Source organism: Archocentrus centrarchus, chromosome 19 (assembly GCF_007364275.1).
Source record: "Archocentrus centrarchus isolate MPI-CPG fArcCen1 chromosome 19, fArcCen1, whole genome shotgun sequence".
NCBI classification, from domain to species: Eukaryota; Metazoa; Chordata; class Actinopteri; order Cichliformes; family Cichlidae; genus Archocentrus; species Archocentrus centrarchus.
In genome coordinates, this window is record NC_044364.1 from 25,423,881 (window position 1) to 25,443,725 (window position 19,845).

A 19,845-nucleotide genomic window follows, 5' to 3' on the forward strand; every position below is an offset into this window, starting at 1 on the left:
CGTTACAAACATCTAAAATACTTATATAACAATTTCCAAAGCCTTTTGTAGGCGGCTTTTCACATCTGTTATGTTCAATAACCTGTAGGGGGCGGTAGGCGCTAATTGTAAAACTTCACCAACAACAATCATGGCGGCACCGAACGAGGGATTTTCGCTATATTTAGTTAGAGAGAGAGAGAGAGAGCAAGCGCTCGCCTGTCTGTGGCCTTTGAACACACGGAGACAAATTTGGCAGTGAGTGACACCCACTGCCCGTGCATGGACTGCTCTGTTGGTCGCATATGCAGGCTTTGGAAGTACAGATTAGATTTTGTATTACATAATACTAATTATTATCATTGTATGTTAATGCATTGTTTTCTGTCCCCTAGGAACTGTTAAATCATATTTTCGGGAGACTTCGGTCTCATTTGGCGCATATTCTGGAACGCATGCCTTTGGATTTGGACTTCTTAGAGTTTACATGCACACAAGAATATGTGCTGTTAAATGCACTGTCTAGTCAGGCACACATTTGTCCCAATATTTTAGATGCACTGACAGACCTGCACAGTCTCATAAATGCTGAAAAACACAGAAGCAAAGAGCACACTACAGTTGTACAGTTTGAACAAGGACCAACAGGGCGACAGCGTATGGTAGTATCCTCAGACTGCCTTCGCCACTTGCTTGAACTTAACTTGTCCGTACCATATATAACCAAGCTATTGGGGGTCTCTAGAAGTACACTGTACAGACGTATGCGGGAGTGTGATCTCTCAGTAAGGACACTCTACAGCACCATGACTGATGAAGACTTGGACCAGTGTGTGAGGGAGATCATATCCAAGCAGCCTCATTCTGGATACCGAATGATGAAGGCACTTCTGCAAGCCAGAGGACTGAGGGTGCAGTATGACCGCGTCAGAGCATCCATGCACCGCGTTGACACCAGTGGTGTCATAGCTCGGACATTCAATTTGGGGTGTGTCAATCGACGTACCTACTCTGTTCCAGGTCCACACTCCCTGATGCACATCGATACAAACCATAAATTGATCCGGTATGTTTTTGTTTTGTTTTTTTAGTCATTTGTAGTGCAATTCATGGTTTGATGTTATTGTACAGTATACTTATTGCTGTTAAGGCACACATTATTTTCATCAGTTGTCTTTAACACACGATTTTTTTTTTTCTTTTTAGATATAACATTGTTATATTTGGAGGGATTGATGGCTTTTCCCGTAAGGTAAACATAGTTGTCCAGGATAAATATGTTTTTAACAATCATCAGATACCTAGTATTTCATAGTGGTATCATTGCATTGTGCTGCAGATTATGTACCTGGGTGCATCCTCCAACAACCTGGCATCCACTGCCCTGGCCTTCTTCCAAGCATCAGTTGAGAAGTTTGGTTTTCCACTAAGGTAAATGTATATTTTGCTAAACTGTTAGATAATGCCCCAAAGCATGGGTAACTTAGTTATTTATTTATTCACTTCTTCACTATCTATAGACTTATTTTTATTTATATTTCTTAGGGTACGTGGTGATCAAGGGGTGGAAAACGTGGACATCGCTCGCCTCATGTTCACAGTCCGTGGTGCTGGGAGGAGCAGCTTTATATCTGGGAAAAGTGTTCATAACCAACGGTTAGTTGAGAAGAATGTAGTACAATGCTACTTGAAAGCTGTCACCTAATATTTATAGATTAAAAAAAACTTGCAAAATCCAGAATGTAGTATATGTAGCAAAATGTATTGATAAAGTGATGAAAATTAATACAAATAACCAAAAGATGCAATTTTAAAACCCTAATTACTTTATCTTTTAAATTATGTATAATGCTTTTATTCTTATTGTTAATGTCAAGTGTTAAATATTTCTATTCAGATGTAATCTGTGTAATTTTAGGATTGAGAGGTTATGGAGGGACCTGTGGGTTGCTGTAACGAGCATCTACTATGTTCTCCATTACCTTGAAGATGGTGGCTTCCTCAGCATTGGTAATGCTACACACCTGTTCTGTTGCCACTATGTGTTCCTGCCACGCCTACAGGAAGACTTGGACACTTTCCACTGTGGTTGGGACAATCACCCACTCAGAACAGAAGGCCACATGACTCCTAACCAGCTGTGGGCACTGGGCTGTTCACACCACCCAATTCAAAGACCAGATAGTACAGAAGTATGTGCATGTTTTAACATTTAATTACATTAGGACAGGTGATTCAATTTCAAAACCATTCTAAGTCTGTTTCTTTCTGTAGGATCTGGACTTTCCCCATATTGAATGGGAAGACAGTGGGCTTCCTCAGAACCAGCACTCGGGCATTGTGGTCCCAGACACGGCGTGCCCTCTGACTTGTGAACAAATGACAGCCTTAAAGGAGGCAGTTGACCCAAAAGCTGCATCTCAGTCTTTTGGCTGTGACATTTATATGGTTGCTGTTCAGTTTTGTGAGCATTTGCTTTCTTTGTGAATAAAAGATGATCTAAGAATCAAAATACCTGCACTTGTTGGGTGTTTGCTGTTTTTGGTGAGTCAAAAGGGAGGATACTGAAGACAAGTCTGTAGCCAAAACATTTATTTAATGATTTCCTGTGAACAGCAAACATGCAAGCCAGCAAATGTAAACTCAGGACTCTTTTTAAAATTCTGAACCCTTTACAGCTCTGGTACTTGAAGTGGTAAGTTTGTTTTATTTTAAGAACAGTGAAGATTATCAGCTATTCAGGTTTTGATAAAGAACTAATTCACGTCTTATCCAAGACAAGAAAATCCAGTTTTGACTTGACTGAGTCTCTTGTAAAAAGATGAAATATCAACTTTACAAAACGTACTCCAGATGACTTCTTTAAAACTTTTTTTAAAAAAACCTTTAAAAAACAGTTAAACAGAACATAAAATATTTTTAAAACTTTGAATTATTGAAACATCAGCTGGTACTTTCACAGTAAACCAAACCCTGTGTGGCAGGTGGAAACAGAAGCAAGCAAGTCACTCTGGAAAGAAGTGTAATCCTTGTAGTGGCAAGGGATGCGCAGAATCTCAAAGCAGGTTGAGGCTGTGATATATCTTCCTGTGGTTACCTCTACAGAGTAAGCTGTTGGCAGGACCTCCCAGCCTGTCCAGAATTTCACCAGATTCAGCAGTTCAGTCGGTGTAGCTACATAAAAAACAAACAAAAGTAAATTCTAATGCTGTTTAAATCACACGTGCAAGTGTTCTCTAACAGCCAACCTCTTGTGATGAACTCCTGGAGGTAACCCGACACACGACATTTGCTGTCAGCTGAGCAGTCGTCGTCATCATCATCATCATCGTCGTCTGCTTGTGGCCAAGTGATGCGCTGCAGAAGAACCTGCATTGAAATGCACATGAGAAGCATAATTCACTCTCTGATCTTTTCAGCTAAATTAAAATACAAATGAGGTCAGATCAGATTTATTAACTAACTTACTTCTGGGCAGATGTTTCTTGCTCCCTCTTTTGGAAGTAGCAAAGCTGCTGTGTCTGGTCGCTGAGTCAGCACTGTCCACATTGGTGTTTCTTTAAGACCTCGTCGCAGCTGCTTGATCTGTCTTGTGACTCGTCCAATTACCTATTAATAGTGATAAGAACTAATGGAACATATTCTCTCTCTCCAATATTTTATTCTAACCTCAGTATAAGCATAACAATCTTTTTATCAAAAAGGTTTTCAAACCACGTGAAAAAAGGTTAAAAAAAATAGTTTACAGTTTCATAGTTAATAAATTAGACATTTTTTTAAAACCCAAGGCCATATTCCAGGAAGCAGGTTCAACAAACCGAGTTTAAATCAGACTCTCAGTTGGCCAACTGTGAGATTGGTAACTTTCATTAGTTTCCCGTTCCAGAACGGCTGATCAGAGTTAGTTCAATCAGTTAGCATGTGAGTAAGGAAAGAAAGTCATCATCAATGGAGCACCGACACCAGGATTCACCATCTGGCAACGGGCAAATATGGAGCAGAGCCTCAAATATAATCCAGCGGATCAAGGAATATACGTTTGAGTGTAGAGCATGACAAGTCATTTTAATCAGCTTGGCCCACTCTGTAATCATAGAATTAAAGTTTGTTATAAAATATAGAATTTATTTTATAATGTCCACTGTCATCATTTATGCAACTTGAATTTTCATCAGATGAAATTAATTATTCAGCTGCAGCCTGACGGACAAACTACAGGAGACAGAAAGTGAAGATAAAACTGTGGAGAAACAGCTCAGACTGAGTTTACTGAGCGACCTGTGTGTTAGAGACTGAGACAGCAGCAGACCTCAGGTACATTTTTTTAGAAGGTGTTTTTTCTGCAATTTGTGACAGTTCAGTTTATGACCATTTAATTGTTTAAATAATTTTCAGTAAATATGGAATCTATTGACAGTCTGGCAGCTATGCTCATAATGTGTGACATCATCGCTGTCTCCGTCCTTACAGCCTGTTGACGAGTGAACGACTGTAAAAGCTTCATGTTACATACAAAAATAAATGAATGTCTAACTGGGATATCAGTGCTGGTAGAAACAAACGTCTGCAGATGAATTCTCTCCTCTGACAGCCAATTTATGAATGAGGAAATGATCAGAGTGTCAGACAGGTGGTTCAGGTGCAGCAGGAGGGGAGGAGTCAGAGAAATACTCAGTTTGTTGGATAAAACCTGCCAGTGAGCAGGTTAGGTTCGCAGAGTCTGTTACCATGGTAACTGATTCAGAGTTGTTGTTGATGGTCCAGGCATTGCTGATTGTTCTTCCTCACTGATGGCATTTTCATGAGTCACTACACTAAAGAAAAAAAAAATTCACAGGAGTTGCATTTGCATTCCATGTGAAAACAAACCCTTCAACACAAAATCTTTAAAGTTACCTTTCCCCACACATAGATGCGTGTTCCTCAATACATTCACTGGAAAACATTTCCATACAAACAGGACATGGCTGTATTGCTGCTGCTGAAAAATGGAAGAAAGATACAAGCAGGAGCTGTTTTCACACTGATTATGCCACTTTTGATAAGCAGTGATAAATATTCTGCAATTTTTTTATTTGCAAAGAACACGTGGTGTTTTAAATAAGAATTTCACATGTTGATGCCAGTTTTAAAGACAGACAAAAAAAACAAAAAAACACTTACATTTTATCTCAGCAGGATGACAGCCATCCATATCAGGCTGGTCACCATCAACATCAATGACTAAACAAGAGTTGATGTGATCCTTAAGAAGCTGTAGAGGAACAGCTACTCCACACTTTTGGCATGTGGCCTTCGCCATGCTACTGAATGCTTCATCAGTTAGATGTAGTGGACTTGTGGAAAGTTCTTCTTGAATGGGGACTATGAACAGATTTTGACCTGCACGACCTGCAGACTTTAACAGTCTGCCTGTGTATCCAGTGTCATCAGGTGACACAAGAGAGAGTTTTCGGCTACCCCATCCTCCTGTAGAAATCAGTGCAGTCAAATACGACATTTTGCACTTTTCAACTGTTAAATTAACTATAGGTCATATTTTATCTGGCAATAGCAAATAAAGAAATCGTTTAAGCCACCTACATTTTGTTTTTCACGTAACTTTTTGTAAATTAGGTAGGCGTGACTAATACTGTGCACAAAAATGTCTTAAATTCAACATTGACTGACTTAACAAATGTACAAAAACCTTTAAAGGAAACATTCTGTTTGCTGTAAAGCAATTACCTGTTAAAGTAACGGTACAGTATGTGTTCCACAAGGCCCAACAATCAGTTGATGCCCACTTTTAATAAATAAAATATCTAAATAAATAAAAATTGTGTGGGCTTACCTGCTGATTTATATAGCAGCCATCCACCAGTAATTGATCTCAGCTTTGGATATATAACTTTGAGGGCATCACATAACTACAAGCAAAAAAAAAAAAAAAAAAGTAAGTAAAACTAATCTTTAAAAACTGAAATAATGATCATCAAACCTCAAAGCTGCAAGATCCTACAAAATTGTTGTTTTGTCAATTATCTACTATGTCCATCTTTGAAGGTAAATTATTAGATATACATATATATATTGATTCTCATATTTCCTTAGATCCAGTCTAAGTACTTAATTGCACACTACCTCTTCATATGTTGTGCTCTCATCCAGATGAGCAGTCCTTGGACCCAGTCCTGCCTGCATATGGATCAGTTTCTCTTTCTCACTTGGAGTTTTGTCATACTGCTTTGGTAGCAAGTAGAAAGACACTTCAAGGGGCTTTATCTTTTTGGCAGGTATAACATTTGTTGCTGAAAAGCGTCTCTTTCCTCTGCCTTTATTAAAAATTCCTGGAAAGGTTCTAAAAAACACAACATAAATGTTCACAAATTCAGCAAAGCATAGCACTAGGCTCCAAATACAGAAAATTATTCAATTTGTTTCATACACAGAATTTAGACAATTCCAGTTACTCAATGGTCACAACATGTAAAGTCCTTTTTTTAATGGAGTATACATGTTGTTTATACTATAACACAGAATTCTGTGTGTTAGAACATGTGTTAAGTTCTAACCTGGCCATTTCCATTTGAAGTGATTGTCTGTCAGGCCGAGCAGCTGAACTTTCACTCCTACCACGATGTTGCTCTACTCTGCAGGATTGTATCCATAAACATTTGGAACATTAGTATGGGCAGATCAAACGACTTTATATAAGGGCATAAAACATTATTTAAATATCTGCTACACCCTGTATCCTGATCTGTGGCTTCATCACTTGCTGTGCTTGGATGTCCCTGAGGCGATGTCAGTAAATGCAGTAAACGCCTGGCTGAACGTACAATTTCAGCTCGATTATCCTGCAATGACAAAGATGTGTATCACAGCAACAAGTACAACATACTGTACTTTACTGAAGACCAATTTATTAATAGGCAAGTGTCAGGTTGGTTCTGAGTAAATCTAGCACTTGGTCTAGTTCAAAATGCCGTATGAGGCTCGTTGGATAATTTACGTTAAATACAAAATCTAATCTGTACTTCCAAAGCCTGCATATGCGACCAACAGAGCAGTACATGCACGGGCATTGGGTGTCACTCACTGCCAAATTTGTCTCCGTGTGTTCAAAGGCAACCCGGTCTCACGGCAGTTCGTGCAATAGTCACGAAATTTAATCTATTGATTCGTGCTCATGAACACGAATTCACTCTTTTTTTCGTGTTACTCAGCACGACTTCTAACCTGCCCGAAATGCAGTGGGATAAAGTTCGTGCCTCTGAGCACGACTTCTAAGCTGCAGTATAAGCTGAATCTTTTTTTTTTTTTTTTTGCCCCTTTCCCCCCCTTTTTTCTTTTGAACCGGAAGCTCAGACGCTGAATTATGCCTTTAATTGCGATTTTTAACCGCCACTTTTCCTTTTGACATGAATTTCTCCTTGTTTCATTTAATGTGGGGTGCTGCTTATGGTTGTAACGACGACATTTGTGGGGCTTTTTAGGTCTAAATTTATATTTACGTGTTTATGGTTAGTGCTATATTCGGTGTCCAATTTTTTCTTTGAGTTCCGTGGTCTGAAGCCGTTTTTTCTTATGTGTTAAATCCATGAACCAACGATGAATAAATAAATGAACTACAGTACCCATGACCCCCATCGGCCGTGACCATGGTCACGCGTATTCCCGTTGCTGTTCAGGTAAATTGCATGACTGCCAGTTCACCCGCTTCGGATGTTATCAGGTCATTACTGACTTTATTAGCGGTTTTCAGGCCTGTAGATATGGGCCAGCAAGGGCCGTCTGCACCTCGTAGTCAGTCGAGAAGGTAGTTATCGTTCTAACGGAGGATCACTGACAGAGGGATGAAGGACTACAGACGAAGGACTACAGAAGCCATGCTCGCTGACTGTGTTCAGGTAAGAGGTAAGAGGATTTCAATGGACAGCGTTTATATAGTGATATTATTAAGCCAGTGAGTATCAATAAGCACTTGAAATTAGATTAATGTGGTGTAAGAGAGCGCTGATATTCCAACTCTGAGATGCATTTGTAGAGATTTTGCCGTCTTTGAGGCGCTAGCTTAAAGTTTCTGTGCCAATGTTAGCGGATATCGTAGGAAAGCGTTCACTATTTAAACAATGTTATGACAGAAATATGAGCTTCTGGACTTACTAGTTAAGTAAAATGATTATTTTCAGCCACAGATTCCAAATAAATATCCCGATGAGCTTCAGTGCATCCATATTCAATGTCTGCGAGTACAGTGCTTCATTTAATCTGCATTGAACTGACCCAGGGTTATCACAATGTAAAATAAAATGATACTTGTCTGAACACAGTTGCTGGATCAGGTGACCCTGAAGCCTCTCTTAGTTATGCTGCTATAGGCCTAGACTGCTGGGGAGGTTCCCGTGATTTCTTTATATTCACTGTAAACAAACCTTATATTAGCAAGTTTCTTAAATTCACCGTATAAAGAATAAGCAGTCTGTTTATACTTCAGCCTGCTGGCTTGCTTGTGGTTCCTAGGATACTTAAGAGTAGAATGGGAGGCAGAGCCTTCAGCTTTCAGGCGCCTCTTCTGTGGAACCAGCTCCCAGCTTGGATTCAGGAGACAGACACCCTCTCTATTTTTAAGATTAGGCTTAAAACTTTCCTTTATGATCAAGCTTATAGTTAGGACTGGATCAGGTGACCCTGAACCCTCCCTTAGTTATGCTGCTATAGGCCTAGTCTGCTGGGGGGTTCCCATAATGCACTGTTTCTTTTCATTCACCTTATTTACTTTGTTTATACTCCACTCTGCATTTAATCATTAATTATTATCAATCTCTGTCTCTCTTCCACAGTGTGTCTTTTGTCCTGTCTCTCTCCCCTCAGCCCCAACCGGTCACAGCAGATGACCCCCCCTCCCTGAGCCTGGTTCTGCTGGAGGTTTCTTCCTGTTAAAGGGAGTTTTTCCTTCCCACTGTCACCAAGTGCTGCTCATAGGGGGTCGTTTTGACTGTTGGGTTTTCTCTGTATTATTGTAGGGTCTTTACCTACAATACAAAGCGCCTTGAGGTGACTGTTGTGATTTGGCGCTATACACATAAAACTGAAATGAATTGATCAAAGTCTGGCTGCCTTTAATCCTCTGTGACAAACCTGAGGATCCATGAAACCTGCCAGCACCTGAGAATGAGCTGAAACTTACAGTGTATTACATTCCCATCATGGAGAAGCTTCCAGACTCTGGGAATCCTGTCAGTGAGCAGGGACTGATTCACTGTCCTCAGCTTTAAACAAACCCAGACTCCATCTCAGGTTTTGACTCAGCCTGCTTTGGAATCACTAATCTAGAAGCATCAGGCTACTTACTTTCAACACCATAATTTTGTTACTGATTCATTAATATGTTTTACATTGTTGTTGTTTATCAGTGGAGGGAGCAGATTTGAGAACAGCAAATAGAAGCACTAAATCTTTTTTTTTTTTTTGTGGAAGAGGAGGTTCATCTTTAATACTTCAGGCTATATCGGCTGCCAGTTTGTAAACCTGTTTAGTGCTGCAGCAACAATCAAACATGTCTGGTTCATATATCATTGTAGTTTGTGTCTTTGCTCTTTCAGAACTGAATTGGAAATCCAAGGGTGCTGGAAAGCTTCTTCTCCAACCCTCAAAGCCGAACTTCACCCATGAGAGCTGACAGCATGCAATCATTTTTGAAGTGACATTCTCAGAAATAAAGGTGAGCAATGATACTTAATGTGTGCTTTTTGATTAGCATGTTTAAAGGTTTGTCATTGCTCACAGTGGCCTTGTATTCATTAGGCATTTCCAGAATAGTATCCAGCAGTTTCTTGTGAGCTGAGCTGAATCATTTTTCTTTTAATACATGTTTAACATTCACTTGAGTATTACTTGTTATACCAGTTATACATAACTGTGCCTGTTCCTCCCCATCAAACTGTATGGTGCAAGTAAAATGACCAAATCCTCTTCTGTCGTTGTTTATTGCAGACGGCCTTCAGAAGAAGTCGAAGAAGAAATATTTGAGGCCACCGACTGAAACGGTATTTTTACCTGTTATCATGAGACATTTGGAGTGACAGTTCTCAGTTTTTATTGTGCTTAATGCTTACAGTCCAAGCTGTCTGCTGTTGATATTTAACACAAAGAGAAAAGTTAAACAGCTTTTACAAGTTTGATATTCTGATCATTGCTCTGCATATGAGGTGCAGTGATTTTGTTTCAAAGGTTTGTATGTGCTGGTGAGCCATTTGCACTAACCAGTGACAGTTTAATAAGAACATATTTGTAATTGAGATCCCAGATTTGGAAGAGATGTTTTGTGTTCTCTGAGTTTCCTTCCATCTGCTGTGAACCTGAAGCACGAACAGCCACTAATGTAGCCGTTGTGCTGACTGTAGACTGAGGGATCTCTTCAAATTGTTGTATTCCTCCTCTTCCTCGTCACCCACTGCTTCAGATCTCGCTGACACCATCAGACTGCAGCAGTTATGTTATTTAGCCATGAAACATGTCGTCACCCTCCCAAAATTATGGTCTACTTTATTTTTTCAGGCTTTTCAGAAAACACAAAAAACTGAACCGAATGTTGAAAATTTAATTTAGACAAAAATAAAATAAAAAAAATGTCTTTGACCATTTTTTTTAGGAGGATGACGATATATAACCTTGTTCAGCCTGTTTAGGAATGCACTGAGATCAATAACCTAATTTCCAACGCAGATCTGGAGAAACAGCAAAAACCAACGGGACCCTACACAGCCACAGATGCTGCTCCAGAGCTAGAAGTTCTAAACCATAAACAGCAACCTGGGAAACTTGCTAAGTGTGACAGGTCCAACATAACCCCAGATACAGCCCAGCCACAGGGTGAACCAAATCTTTCAGATAATGACAACAGAGAACCAAACGCACCTCCCTCCTAAACTCACCAGCCTGCACCAACCTGACATTTCTCCTCCCTGAGTTAAACAGATGAATGGAAGTTAAGTGGTTACAAACATAAAAAACACTGGTCCACAGACAGGAGCAGTGAGCTGAAATCAACAGCTGACCCACACAAGCTACCTGAGAGGCTGTATTGAACTACTATATATAATTTAATTATTTGTCCTGACTGGTTTCACCTCAGATGTTCTTTCTCCTTTTGGTAGGTTTCTCCCACCTCTGTTTGGATGCCAAGAAGAAGAAGAAGAAGAAGAAGCTGCTTCAGAGAAGTGGGCTTCATGGTCTCAGTACACAGGCTGCCAGTCACACTCACACACAGCAACATGTGTTTTCACTGCCACAATCAAAACATTGAACAAAATCTATGTATTGTTGTTTGGAAACGTGTCATATTACTGCATGCTAAGGTGTGTTGTTAAAGAAAAAAATGAGTTCTATTTTTCTGGTTTGATGATATCCCAAGCTTTTTTTTCAAAAAGTTAATTTTCCACTGGACAAAATATTTACTGTTACACATTTCTTTCTCATAGGGATTTTTTTTTCCATATTTCAGTCTCTGGTTCTTGAGAGTCATGGCTCTGTCTGGTCTCTGACAGAGATCCTTAAAAATATTATTAGAAAGTACCTATTAATTTTACTTTCAAACAGCTTTATGTGAATGTTATCTTTTCATTTATTATTTTTAATATATTGATCACAGTGTAGTGTACAGTAGAGACATTTTAGTTTCTAAATGATGAGACTGGGCTGCTTGTGTGTGATTTGGAAGGTTTGTGTCTGTTTGTGACTCCACTGTTTGATTTGACTGGATGTTGCTAAGACTGATTAGATACACAATGTGAAGTTCACAATTCTCTAAACAAATAAAATTGTAATGACAAACATGAACAGCTGTACTTATTTCAGAGACATGAATGTTTACAAACATAATATTTATTTTAAGGATTGGACTTCATAAAGCGCACTGATGTTAGAGTGTGTGTTCATATTGAAATCATTTTGTAGGCTGAAATTGTAACGGTGGACCTGAGATGGTCCAGAGAAAGTAAACACATGTTAATTGGAGTAATATTCAGGTGATGGCTGTGAAATGTCAACAGACTGAGACAGACAGCTGTGAAATGCGCACGCAATGACGTCACCTCATTCACTGCTAGCTACATCGTATCATTCATGATCATCGATGTAAACAACGTTTAAAGATGCCGCTACAGCTCTGCAGCTGTAATTGTTTCAAATCATATATTTTTGTTCGTTATGAACACTGAGGATGTTTTTAAAACGGCCTTAAAAGGCTGTTGCTATGGTGGTTGTCATGGACGCCTCCGTAGCTTCTTAGGCTAACCTGGCACGTCCGGTTCCTGCTGCTAGCTGTCTGCCGCAGGAAGGCTGCGTCCCATTTCAAAGAGCCGCCGCTCCGCCGTAACTGTGGCTCAAACACCACTTTATCCTTTAAGAAAAGGCCTTTTGTAGCCACTGATGACACACACACACTTGTATGCACGTCACTGTCACAGTGTGACTTTAGTAAAACCTCTAAAGTATTGTTTATAAAATGGAAAATGAACCGGGCATTGATCTGATGATGGAGACTGGGGCTCTGCAGCTGACGTTTCACAATCCTGATTGACTCGCTGTACATTCATATAATTAATCAGAGCAGAGTTTAGACTGCACAGTGCGCTGCGCTCACTGTTACTGTGTCAGCTGCTGCCTTCATATATGTTTACTGCTGAGGTTTGATGAAGCAGGTGGAGGAGAGTCAAAGAACGCTCACAGTCGGCTCATCATTTCCATGCAAGGAGCCTGCTTTGAGTTTAGTTTGATTTATAATCTCGAACCAAATGTTAGATATGACTGATGGGCTGCAGACCTGCAGGGTGCAACATAACTTTCACCCAAGGAACCCAGGATAGAGCCCATCCCCACCAAGACCCTGGGTGGATCAATGGTGACAATGAAGGCTGATAATCAATATGGATATTAAATAATATTCCACTTCTTATGCAATTTCCTACATATTTGCTGGATTCAGCAAAGGTAATATGGATGACATTTAGTCTGAATTACTAACCCTAACCCTAACCCTAGCTCAGCATACAATGACACCCTGGACTGCCAGTATTAGTAGTTTGAGAAGGAGAGTAGATTTGGTCGCAGTATTGATTATAAAATAAACGGAAAATATAAACAAACAAAAAGCTTAACATTGTGAACACTTGGAAGAACAATGTGACACTGATGAGAGGATTAGGCTCATTATTTATGATGACTTAGACCATTAATTTTTTTTTTTTGGTATGCTTATGGTCACCACCTCTAATCCAGTTGAACTTTTATGTAAAAACAATAAAAATTGTACATGAATTTGACTGACAGTATTATCAACAGCATAGGAGCACATTTTTCTAATATTTTATTTAAGATTTCATACTTTATTAATATCATATTGTGTATAATGCCAGAAGGATTTTTTCACAGCTCCTGCTTTATACAGAACTTTATAATTTGACCTCATGTATGTTTGAAAGGTAATAACTCAATAATAAAAGCATAAAAACACTGTTATTATCCTAACAGTCCAAACTATAATCACTTATTGAATTCAAACATGTGTATGTGCCTCACTCAGAGGAAGAGGACTCGAAGGACACACAGAGACGGGGTAAAAGTCAAAAATCCAAATCTTTAGTCAAAAACAGGCAGTGGTTACACACAGCGAGGCAAGCAGTCCACAAACCAGTCTGCAAGGGTCACACAACACAGATCAAAATGAAATGGAAATTTAAATAAACAGAAATCAAAAAACTTAAAGTCATGTGGAACAAAGGGAAGCAGGTGAGGTTACACACTGACTCACAATCAGTTCCAAAGTAGAGAAAACCAACAAAGATTACAAACTAAATCAGGAAATGACTTCAACATTAAAGAAATTTCATACATGTACAAAACCATGCTGTACAGGTACAATATGGTAAGTGTTAATAGTCAAAGGCTGGACTACTAAAAGCTTTTATAAAGTCACTGAGTCATCAGTGGTTAAAATGAATGTTTTCTTGTGTGCAGTGAGTGTAGCCTGTAAAAATTAAATAACACAAACTGAGTTTGGTGAATTTTTTTTGTAACAAATGACGGCAAAAGAATTAATGACAAAAGACACAAACATTCATTAATAATCAGGAAGCAGCAAAACAGTCGTGGTCAGACTTTTACAGTTGTAGCTGCTCTCGTTGTCATCTTCATAATCGCTGTGATTGATGCATGACATCAGTCCCTTCTTCTTTGAAGACCCCTTGAAATGTCACCTTTGACCTTGAGGGGAATAAAGGAAGCAGAGGTTCAGGCCTGTTACCACGTGGTTACTAAAATGACTGGCAGGCAGCAGCCAGGCAGTTAGAAAGTAGAAGTTTTGAGTGACTGCTGCATGGTTACTATGATTAGGTTACAATACTACATTTATTAAAGCACACAGACTGACAGAGAACAGATGCTGATTGGTGCAGGAACACGCTCACCTGTGGAGCCCACTGAAGCTGCTGTTTTCTCTTGTTTCTGTCTCAGTCTGCTGTTGAAGCTGGAGCCTGTTTGGACAGTCTGATGCTGAGATCCTGCCCATCTGAGTCTGAAAACACACAGCAGTGATTAGTTTGTATTATGGTCAAAGTTGGATCTTCATTTTTGTCCTTCTTGTGAGGCTAAAACGGCTCAGACTGTCTCTCTCTAATAGGCTCTCATTTGAAAGTGGTGACAGAGTTATCCACTGATCCACATCACTTTACCTGGATGCTTTCTTTGAAGCTGCAGGCAGACTGACCTCTGCCTTGATTCACTTGTAACTCTGCAGACCAGCTGTCCTCTGAGGTCACAGTCAGCATCTGTAGCAGGAAACAGGAAGTTCAGCTCAGATTCTTCCATCTTTTTCCTCCATGTTAATAAGAACTCTCCTTCTAAATGGGCAGCAGGTAATAATATTAAAGAGTTACACACTTATTAGACAACAGTAACAGGTATTGCTTGGTTACTGTGTTATTCAAAGATTCAGATGTTAGCAGCCTGTAAGTGCTGTGCTACACCTGCAGTGCAGAAGAACATCAGTCAGCAAGTCCAGACAGTGAGATGGAGTCATCTCCTCTGTGACTCCTGCAGTTCTTCAGGGGAAGGACCACAGTCTCTCCATGCTGTCACCATCTGTGAGCCCAAACCCCTCAAACTGTCTGCTGCTTTCTCTGGGATTAAAGAAAGTTGGAGAAAATCACATATAGAGGTTAAAAGATTATACTACTAAAGATTAGAGCTCAAGTTTAGATAACTTTAGATCTTCATTTCAACAGTAGAACAGACAGACAGGAGTTCAGAGGACAGGTGGCAGCATTTCATAATCCTGACCAGTGAGATGTTGGGTGGTGCAGCAGCTCCTGATTCTGAATGAACACAGTATGATATAATTTCTTTCAGGCCCCTCTTCTGTGAAACCAGCTCCCAGTTTGGATTCAGGAGACAGACACCCTCTCTATTTTTTAAGATTAGGTTTAAAACTTTCCTTTCGGATAAAGCTTACAGTTGGGGCTGGATCAGGTGACCCTGAACACCCCCACCTCCCCTAGTTACACTACTATAGGCCTAGGGTGTTGGGAACTGCACTGAGTTTTTCTCCACATCCCACTTTTCCCTCATCGTGTGTCTGTACCCACAGCTACCCAGCATTAACTGTTTGTCTCGTCTCTCGATGCTCGGTTTTCCCTTTTTCCTGTAGATGTTTTTGTACAGATTGCTCAAGCAGTAACTCATAATATTTTTCCAAGAATTATCTCCACTGTAGTTTATGATACTTTGAATATTAAAAATAGTAATACTCTCATTAAGCTATGAACCTAATAACCCATATTCGTGACTTATGTAAGGGTGATGCTACAGGTGTTAGAAGGAAAAAAACCTTTTGCAGACATTTATACCATTCCAAGTATTTTACATATGGGAACAATCAATTATGAGCATAATTATTATTGTGGAACTGTGGCCAAAGTCACATTTGTCATTAATTTATTGTGCTCTTCTTGGCTGATGGTGACAAACATCAGGGTAGTTTTGTTCTCCTGTTTCTGTGAGCTCGGCATGTTGAAGTTACCTAAGATTAAAATCTTTTCCATCTGTCTAATCAAACACTTTATATCTCAGTTGTTGCGCTCGTTATAGTGTCCTACAACTATGACTGACCTGAGCAGGCTTGGAGCTGAAAGAACAGGACTGCAGGGATTCCTTCTTCCTGAGCTTTGCTTCCTCACAATCATATCACCTGAGAAAGAAACATGTACAGTCATCGTGGTTTTGTTTTCTGACCCTGCAAAAAGAAGTCAGAAAAGCCCAGAGAACACAGATACACAGGGTCCAACATTACTCTTCATAAATGAAGGGCACCAGGTTGACACAGTTATACTATTACTAGATATCACATTACTTTGTATGAATGAATAATAAACAAGAAGCAAACTTTGGAGATGATGAGCATCAGACTGCAGACCAACATCTACTAAACACCTTTGTTGAAGGAGCCCATCAGAGATCTGTAGAGTGTGTTAGGCCGTGGTATAAGCAGTAGCCACTGAAATATTGCTGTTTCATATAAGATCCACCACATGAAAGTCAGGGTGGGAGGGTTTTAATGACCTCTGCAAACTGACTGACCTCTGCAGGTGTGAAGTGGTTTCTCCAGCACAGGGAGCTGCAACCCCCGAATAGAAATCTGACTCTCCAGTCACAGGCAAACAAAAAGCTCCAGCAGGTAGAGGCTGTGTGGGTCTTGCTGGATGTTGCTGATCAGAGCCTGTACATTAGCAGAGGGCTTCTGCTCCCACTGACCCACCTGGACATTGACTGCAGAGCTGCTCAAACAGGAAACAGAAATAACATTTAAAACCCCAAACAGGATTTCTATAAACACCACAACGCCATCTTGGAATCAGTAATCAAAAACGCATCATAAATGTATTGAAAATCATTGATTAATTTTTCAATTAAATATGAATACATTGCTTAACACATCGCAACAGACTGGCAGCCTGTCCAGGTTGTGCCTCCCCCTAGTTCCCTGTGTCGGGAATACACTGCAGAGCTCCACTAACTGGGCAAGCAGTTAAGAAAGAGGATGAATGGATTCTTTAACTTCTCAATATAATTTTCAGTGTAAAAGAAAAAAACTGACAGTGACTGGCATTCTTCAAATAATATAGATAATATAATAAATATAGGAATAATCTCAGGGGCTATGGCTCATGGAAGGAATTCTGTAAGTAAGATGGCTAGCTCTAATATTAATGCCACAAATCCAAGAACACTCTAGAAGTTAAAATGATGCAAGAACACACTAGATGATAAAATGAATCTAAGAAAGAAGTTAGTCTGTCCACATTTGATTGTCAGGGTGTGGGTGGAGGGCTGGAGCCTATCCCAGCAGGCACAGGCAGGTTCACCCTGGACAGGTCACCAATGTGTCACAGGGCTGATAAAGAGACAGACATGAGTTAGAGGAACAAATCCATTTAAAATTACTGGCAGCTCACTACAACTACATGTTTGTGTGCTTCTGTCCTCACATCCATCTTCTCAGGACGCTGCACTGAATTTTTGTTAGTCTTCTTTAGACAGACCTCACAGGAGGCTGATGTGATCAGTCCAGTAATCTGATATCTTTGCACAGGGATTTCACCACCTTCATTTAACATTCCTGAAGAGCATCCTCTGAACCACTGTTCCCACACCTGAATAAAAAAAATATTGGCATGTAGAACTAACAAATTCACCTAACCATAAAAATACTTGTGTTAAGACGGAGACACAACAAAGAAAAGTCCAGTTCAGCATAGACACACAGAGATGATCTCTGTTTAAAGCTGAGGACAATGAATCAGACATTGAATATGGATGCACTGAAGCTCATCGGGATATTTATTTGGAATCTGTGGCTGAAAATAATCATTTTACTTAACTAGTAAGTCCAGAAGCTCATGTTTCTGTCATAACATTGTTTAAATAGTGAACGCTTTCCTACGATATCCGCTAACATTGGCACAGAAACTTTAAGCTAGCGCCTCAAAGACGGCAAAATCTCTACAAATGCATCTCAGAGTTGGAATATCAGCGCTCTCTTACACCACATTAATCTAATTTCAAGTGCTTATTGATACTCACTGGCTTAATAATATCACTATATAAACGCTGTCCATTGAAATCCTCTTACCTCTTACCTGAACACAGTCAGCGAGCATGGCTTCTGTAGTCCTTCGTCTGTAGTCCTTCATCCCTCTGTCAGTGATCCTCCGTTAGAACGATAACTACCTTCTCGACTGACTACGAGGTGCAGACGGCCCTTGCTGGCCCATATCTACAGGCCTGAAAACCGCTAATAAAGTCAGTAATGACCTGATAACATCCGAAGCGGGTGAACTGGCAGTCATGCAATTTACCTGAACAGCAACGGGAATACGCGTGACCATGGTCACGGCCGATGGGGGTCATGGGTACTGTAGTTCATTTATTTATTCATCGTTGGTTCATGGATTTAACACATAAGAAAAAACGGCTTCAGACCACGGAACTCAAAGAAAAAATTGGACACCGAATATAGCACTAACCATAAACACGTAAATATAAATTTAGACCTAAAAAGCCCCACAAATGTCGTCGTTACAACCATAAGCAGCACCCCACATTAAATGAAACAAGGAGAAATTCATGTCAAAAGGAAAAGTGGCGGTTAAAAATCGCAATTAAAGGCATAATTCAGCGTCTGAGCTTCCGGTTCAAAAGAAAAAAGGGGGGGAAAGGGGCAAAAAAAAAAAAAAAAGATTCAGCTTATACTGCAGCTTAGAAGTCGTGCTCAGAGGCACGAACTTTATCCCACTGCATTTCGGGCAGGTTAGAAGTCGTGCTGAGTAACACGAAAAAAAGAGGGAATTCGTGTTCATGAGCACAAATCAATAGATTAAATTTCGTGACTATTGCACGAACTGCCGTGAGACCGGGTTGGTTATTTCAGTTTTGAGCTTTTCTCGCTGAGAGAAGCACACTTTTGTCATTTTATGAATAACTTCACAAACTCCATTCAAACTGCTTCCAATCATGTTTCCCCATGATTCTCCTTCAATCTCCTATCATTTTAAACAAGAAAACCGCGTGTCATTACCATTCTCCAAGCGCAGTAGCTGTTTATGTGATTTTTGAGCTTTTCTCGCTGAGAGAAGCACACTTTTGTCATTTCATGAATAACTTCAAAAATCCATTCAAACTGCTTACAATCATGTTTCCCCATGATTCTCCTTCAATCTCCTATCATTTTAAACAAGAAAGCCGCGTGTCATTACCGTTTTCCAAGCGCTGTGCCTGTTATTTCAGTTTTGAGCTTTTCTCGCTGAGAGAAGCACACTTTTGTCATTTCATTAATAACTTAACAAACTCCATTCAAACTGCTTCCAATCATGTTTCCCCATGATTCTCCTTCAATCTCCTATCATTTTAAACAAGAAAACCGCGTGTCATTACCATTCTCCAAGCGCAGAAGCTGTTTATGTGATTTTTGAGCTTTTCTCGCTGAGAGAAGCACACTTTTGTCATTTCATGAATAACTTCACAAACTCCATTCAAACTGCTTCCAATCATGTTTCCCCATGATTCTCCTTCAATCTCCTATCATTTTAAACAAGAAAACCGCGTGTCATTACCATTCTCCAAGCGCAGAAGCTGTTTATGTGATTTTTGAGCTTTTCTCGCTGAGAGAAGCACACTTTCATCATTTCATGAATAACTTTACAAACTCCATTCAAACTGCTTCCAATCATGTTTCCCCATGATTCTCCTTCAATCTCCTATCATTTTAAACAAGAAAACCGCGTGTCATTAATGTTTTCCAAGCGCTGTGCCTGTTATTTCAGTTTTGAG

The 19,845-nt window shown here is 39.8% G+C and overlaps 2 protein-coding genes and 1 long non-coding RNA gene across 6 annotated transcripts; 1 reads left to right on the plus strand and 2 right to left on the minus strand.

The window, feature by feature from the left end:
- Window positions 1–462: 462 nt before the first annotated feature.
- Window positions 463–2,466, plus strand: LOC115798501 (uncharacterized). The gene is made up of 6 exons (XM_030755363.1): window positions 463–1,045; window positions 1,186–1,231; window positions 1,319–1,410; window positions 1,525–1,635; window positions 1,898–2,171; window positions 2,254–2,466. The coding sequence occupies exons 1-6, from the start codon at window positions 639–641 to the stop codon at window positions 2,464–2,466; spliced, it is 1,143 nt and encodes a 380-aa protein (XP_030611223.1). The 5' UTR covers window positions 463–638.
- A 2,322-nt stretch (window positions 2,467–4,788) lies between these two features.
- LOC115798503 (uncharacterized) lies at window positions 4,789–6,670 on the minus strand. The gene is made up of 5 exons (XM_030755364.1): window positions 6,534–6,670; window positions 6,103–6,319; window positions 5,813–5,888; window positions 5,143–5,448; window positions 4,789–4,793 (listed from the first exon to the last, which is right to left on the minus strand). The coding sequence occupies exons 1-5, from the start codon at window positions 6,545–6,547 to the stop codon at window positions 4,789–4,791; spliced, it is 618 nt and encodes a 205-aa protein (XP_030611224.1). The 5' UTR covers window positions 6,548–6,670.
- A 6,911-nt stretch (window positions 6,671–13,581) lies between these two features.
- On the minus strand, window positions 13,582–18,215 carry LOC115798523 (uncharacterized). Of its 4 annotated transcripts, none has more exons than XR_004021484.1 (7): window positions 18,156–18,215; window positions 16,597–16,793; window positions 16,129–16,207; window positions 14,988–15,140; window positions 14,694–14,789; window positions 14,430–14,536; window positions 13,582–14,226 (listed from the first exon to the last, which is right to left on the minus strand). It is a non-coding gene; the product is annotated as an uncharacterized LOC115798523 (long non-coding RNA). The 4 variants fall into 4 exon arrangements; XR_004021485.1 differs by lacking the exon at window positions 18,156–18,215 and adding an exon at window positions 17,505–18,133; XR_004021483.1 differs by lacking the exon at window positions 18,156–18,215 and having other exon boundaries at window positions 16,597–18,133.
- Window positions 18,216–19,845: the final 1,630 nt, after the last annotated feature.

What these genes read in the sequence shown, in the direction of transcription:
- LOC115798501 (XM_030755363.1), top strand. Translation starts at nt 639, where the DNA reads ATGGTAGTATCCTCAGACTGCCTTCGCCACTTGCTTGAACTTAACTTG. An exon ending in AAAAGTGTTCATAACCAACG is followed by an intron (nt 1,636 to 1,897) that starts GTTAGTTGAGAA and finishes GTGTAATTTTAG; the next exon opens with GATTGAGAGGTTATGGAGGG. An exon ending in AAAGACCAGATAGTACAGAA is followed by an intron (nt 2,172 to 2,253) that starts GTATGTGCATGT and finishes TTCTTTCTGTAG; the next exon opens with GATCTGGACTTTCCCCATAT.
- LOC115798503 (XM_030755364.1), bottom strand. An exon ending in AGAGCACAACATATGAAGAG is followed by an intron (nt 5,889 to 6,102) that starts GTAGTGTGCAAT and finishes TTTTGCTTGTAG; the next exon opens with TTATGTGATGCCCTCAAAGT. An exon ending in GCTGCTATATAAATCAGCAG is followed by an intron (nt 5,449 to 5,812) that starts GTAAGCCCACAC and finishes TGATTTCTACAG; the next exon opens with GAGGATGGGGTAGCCGAAAA.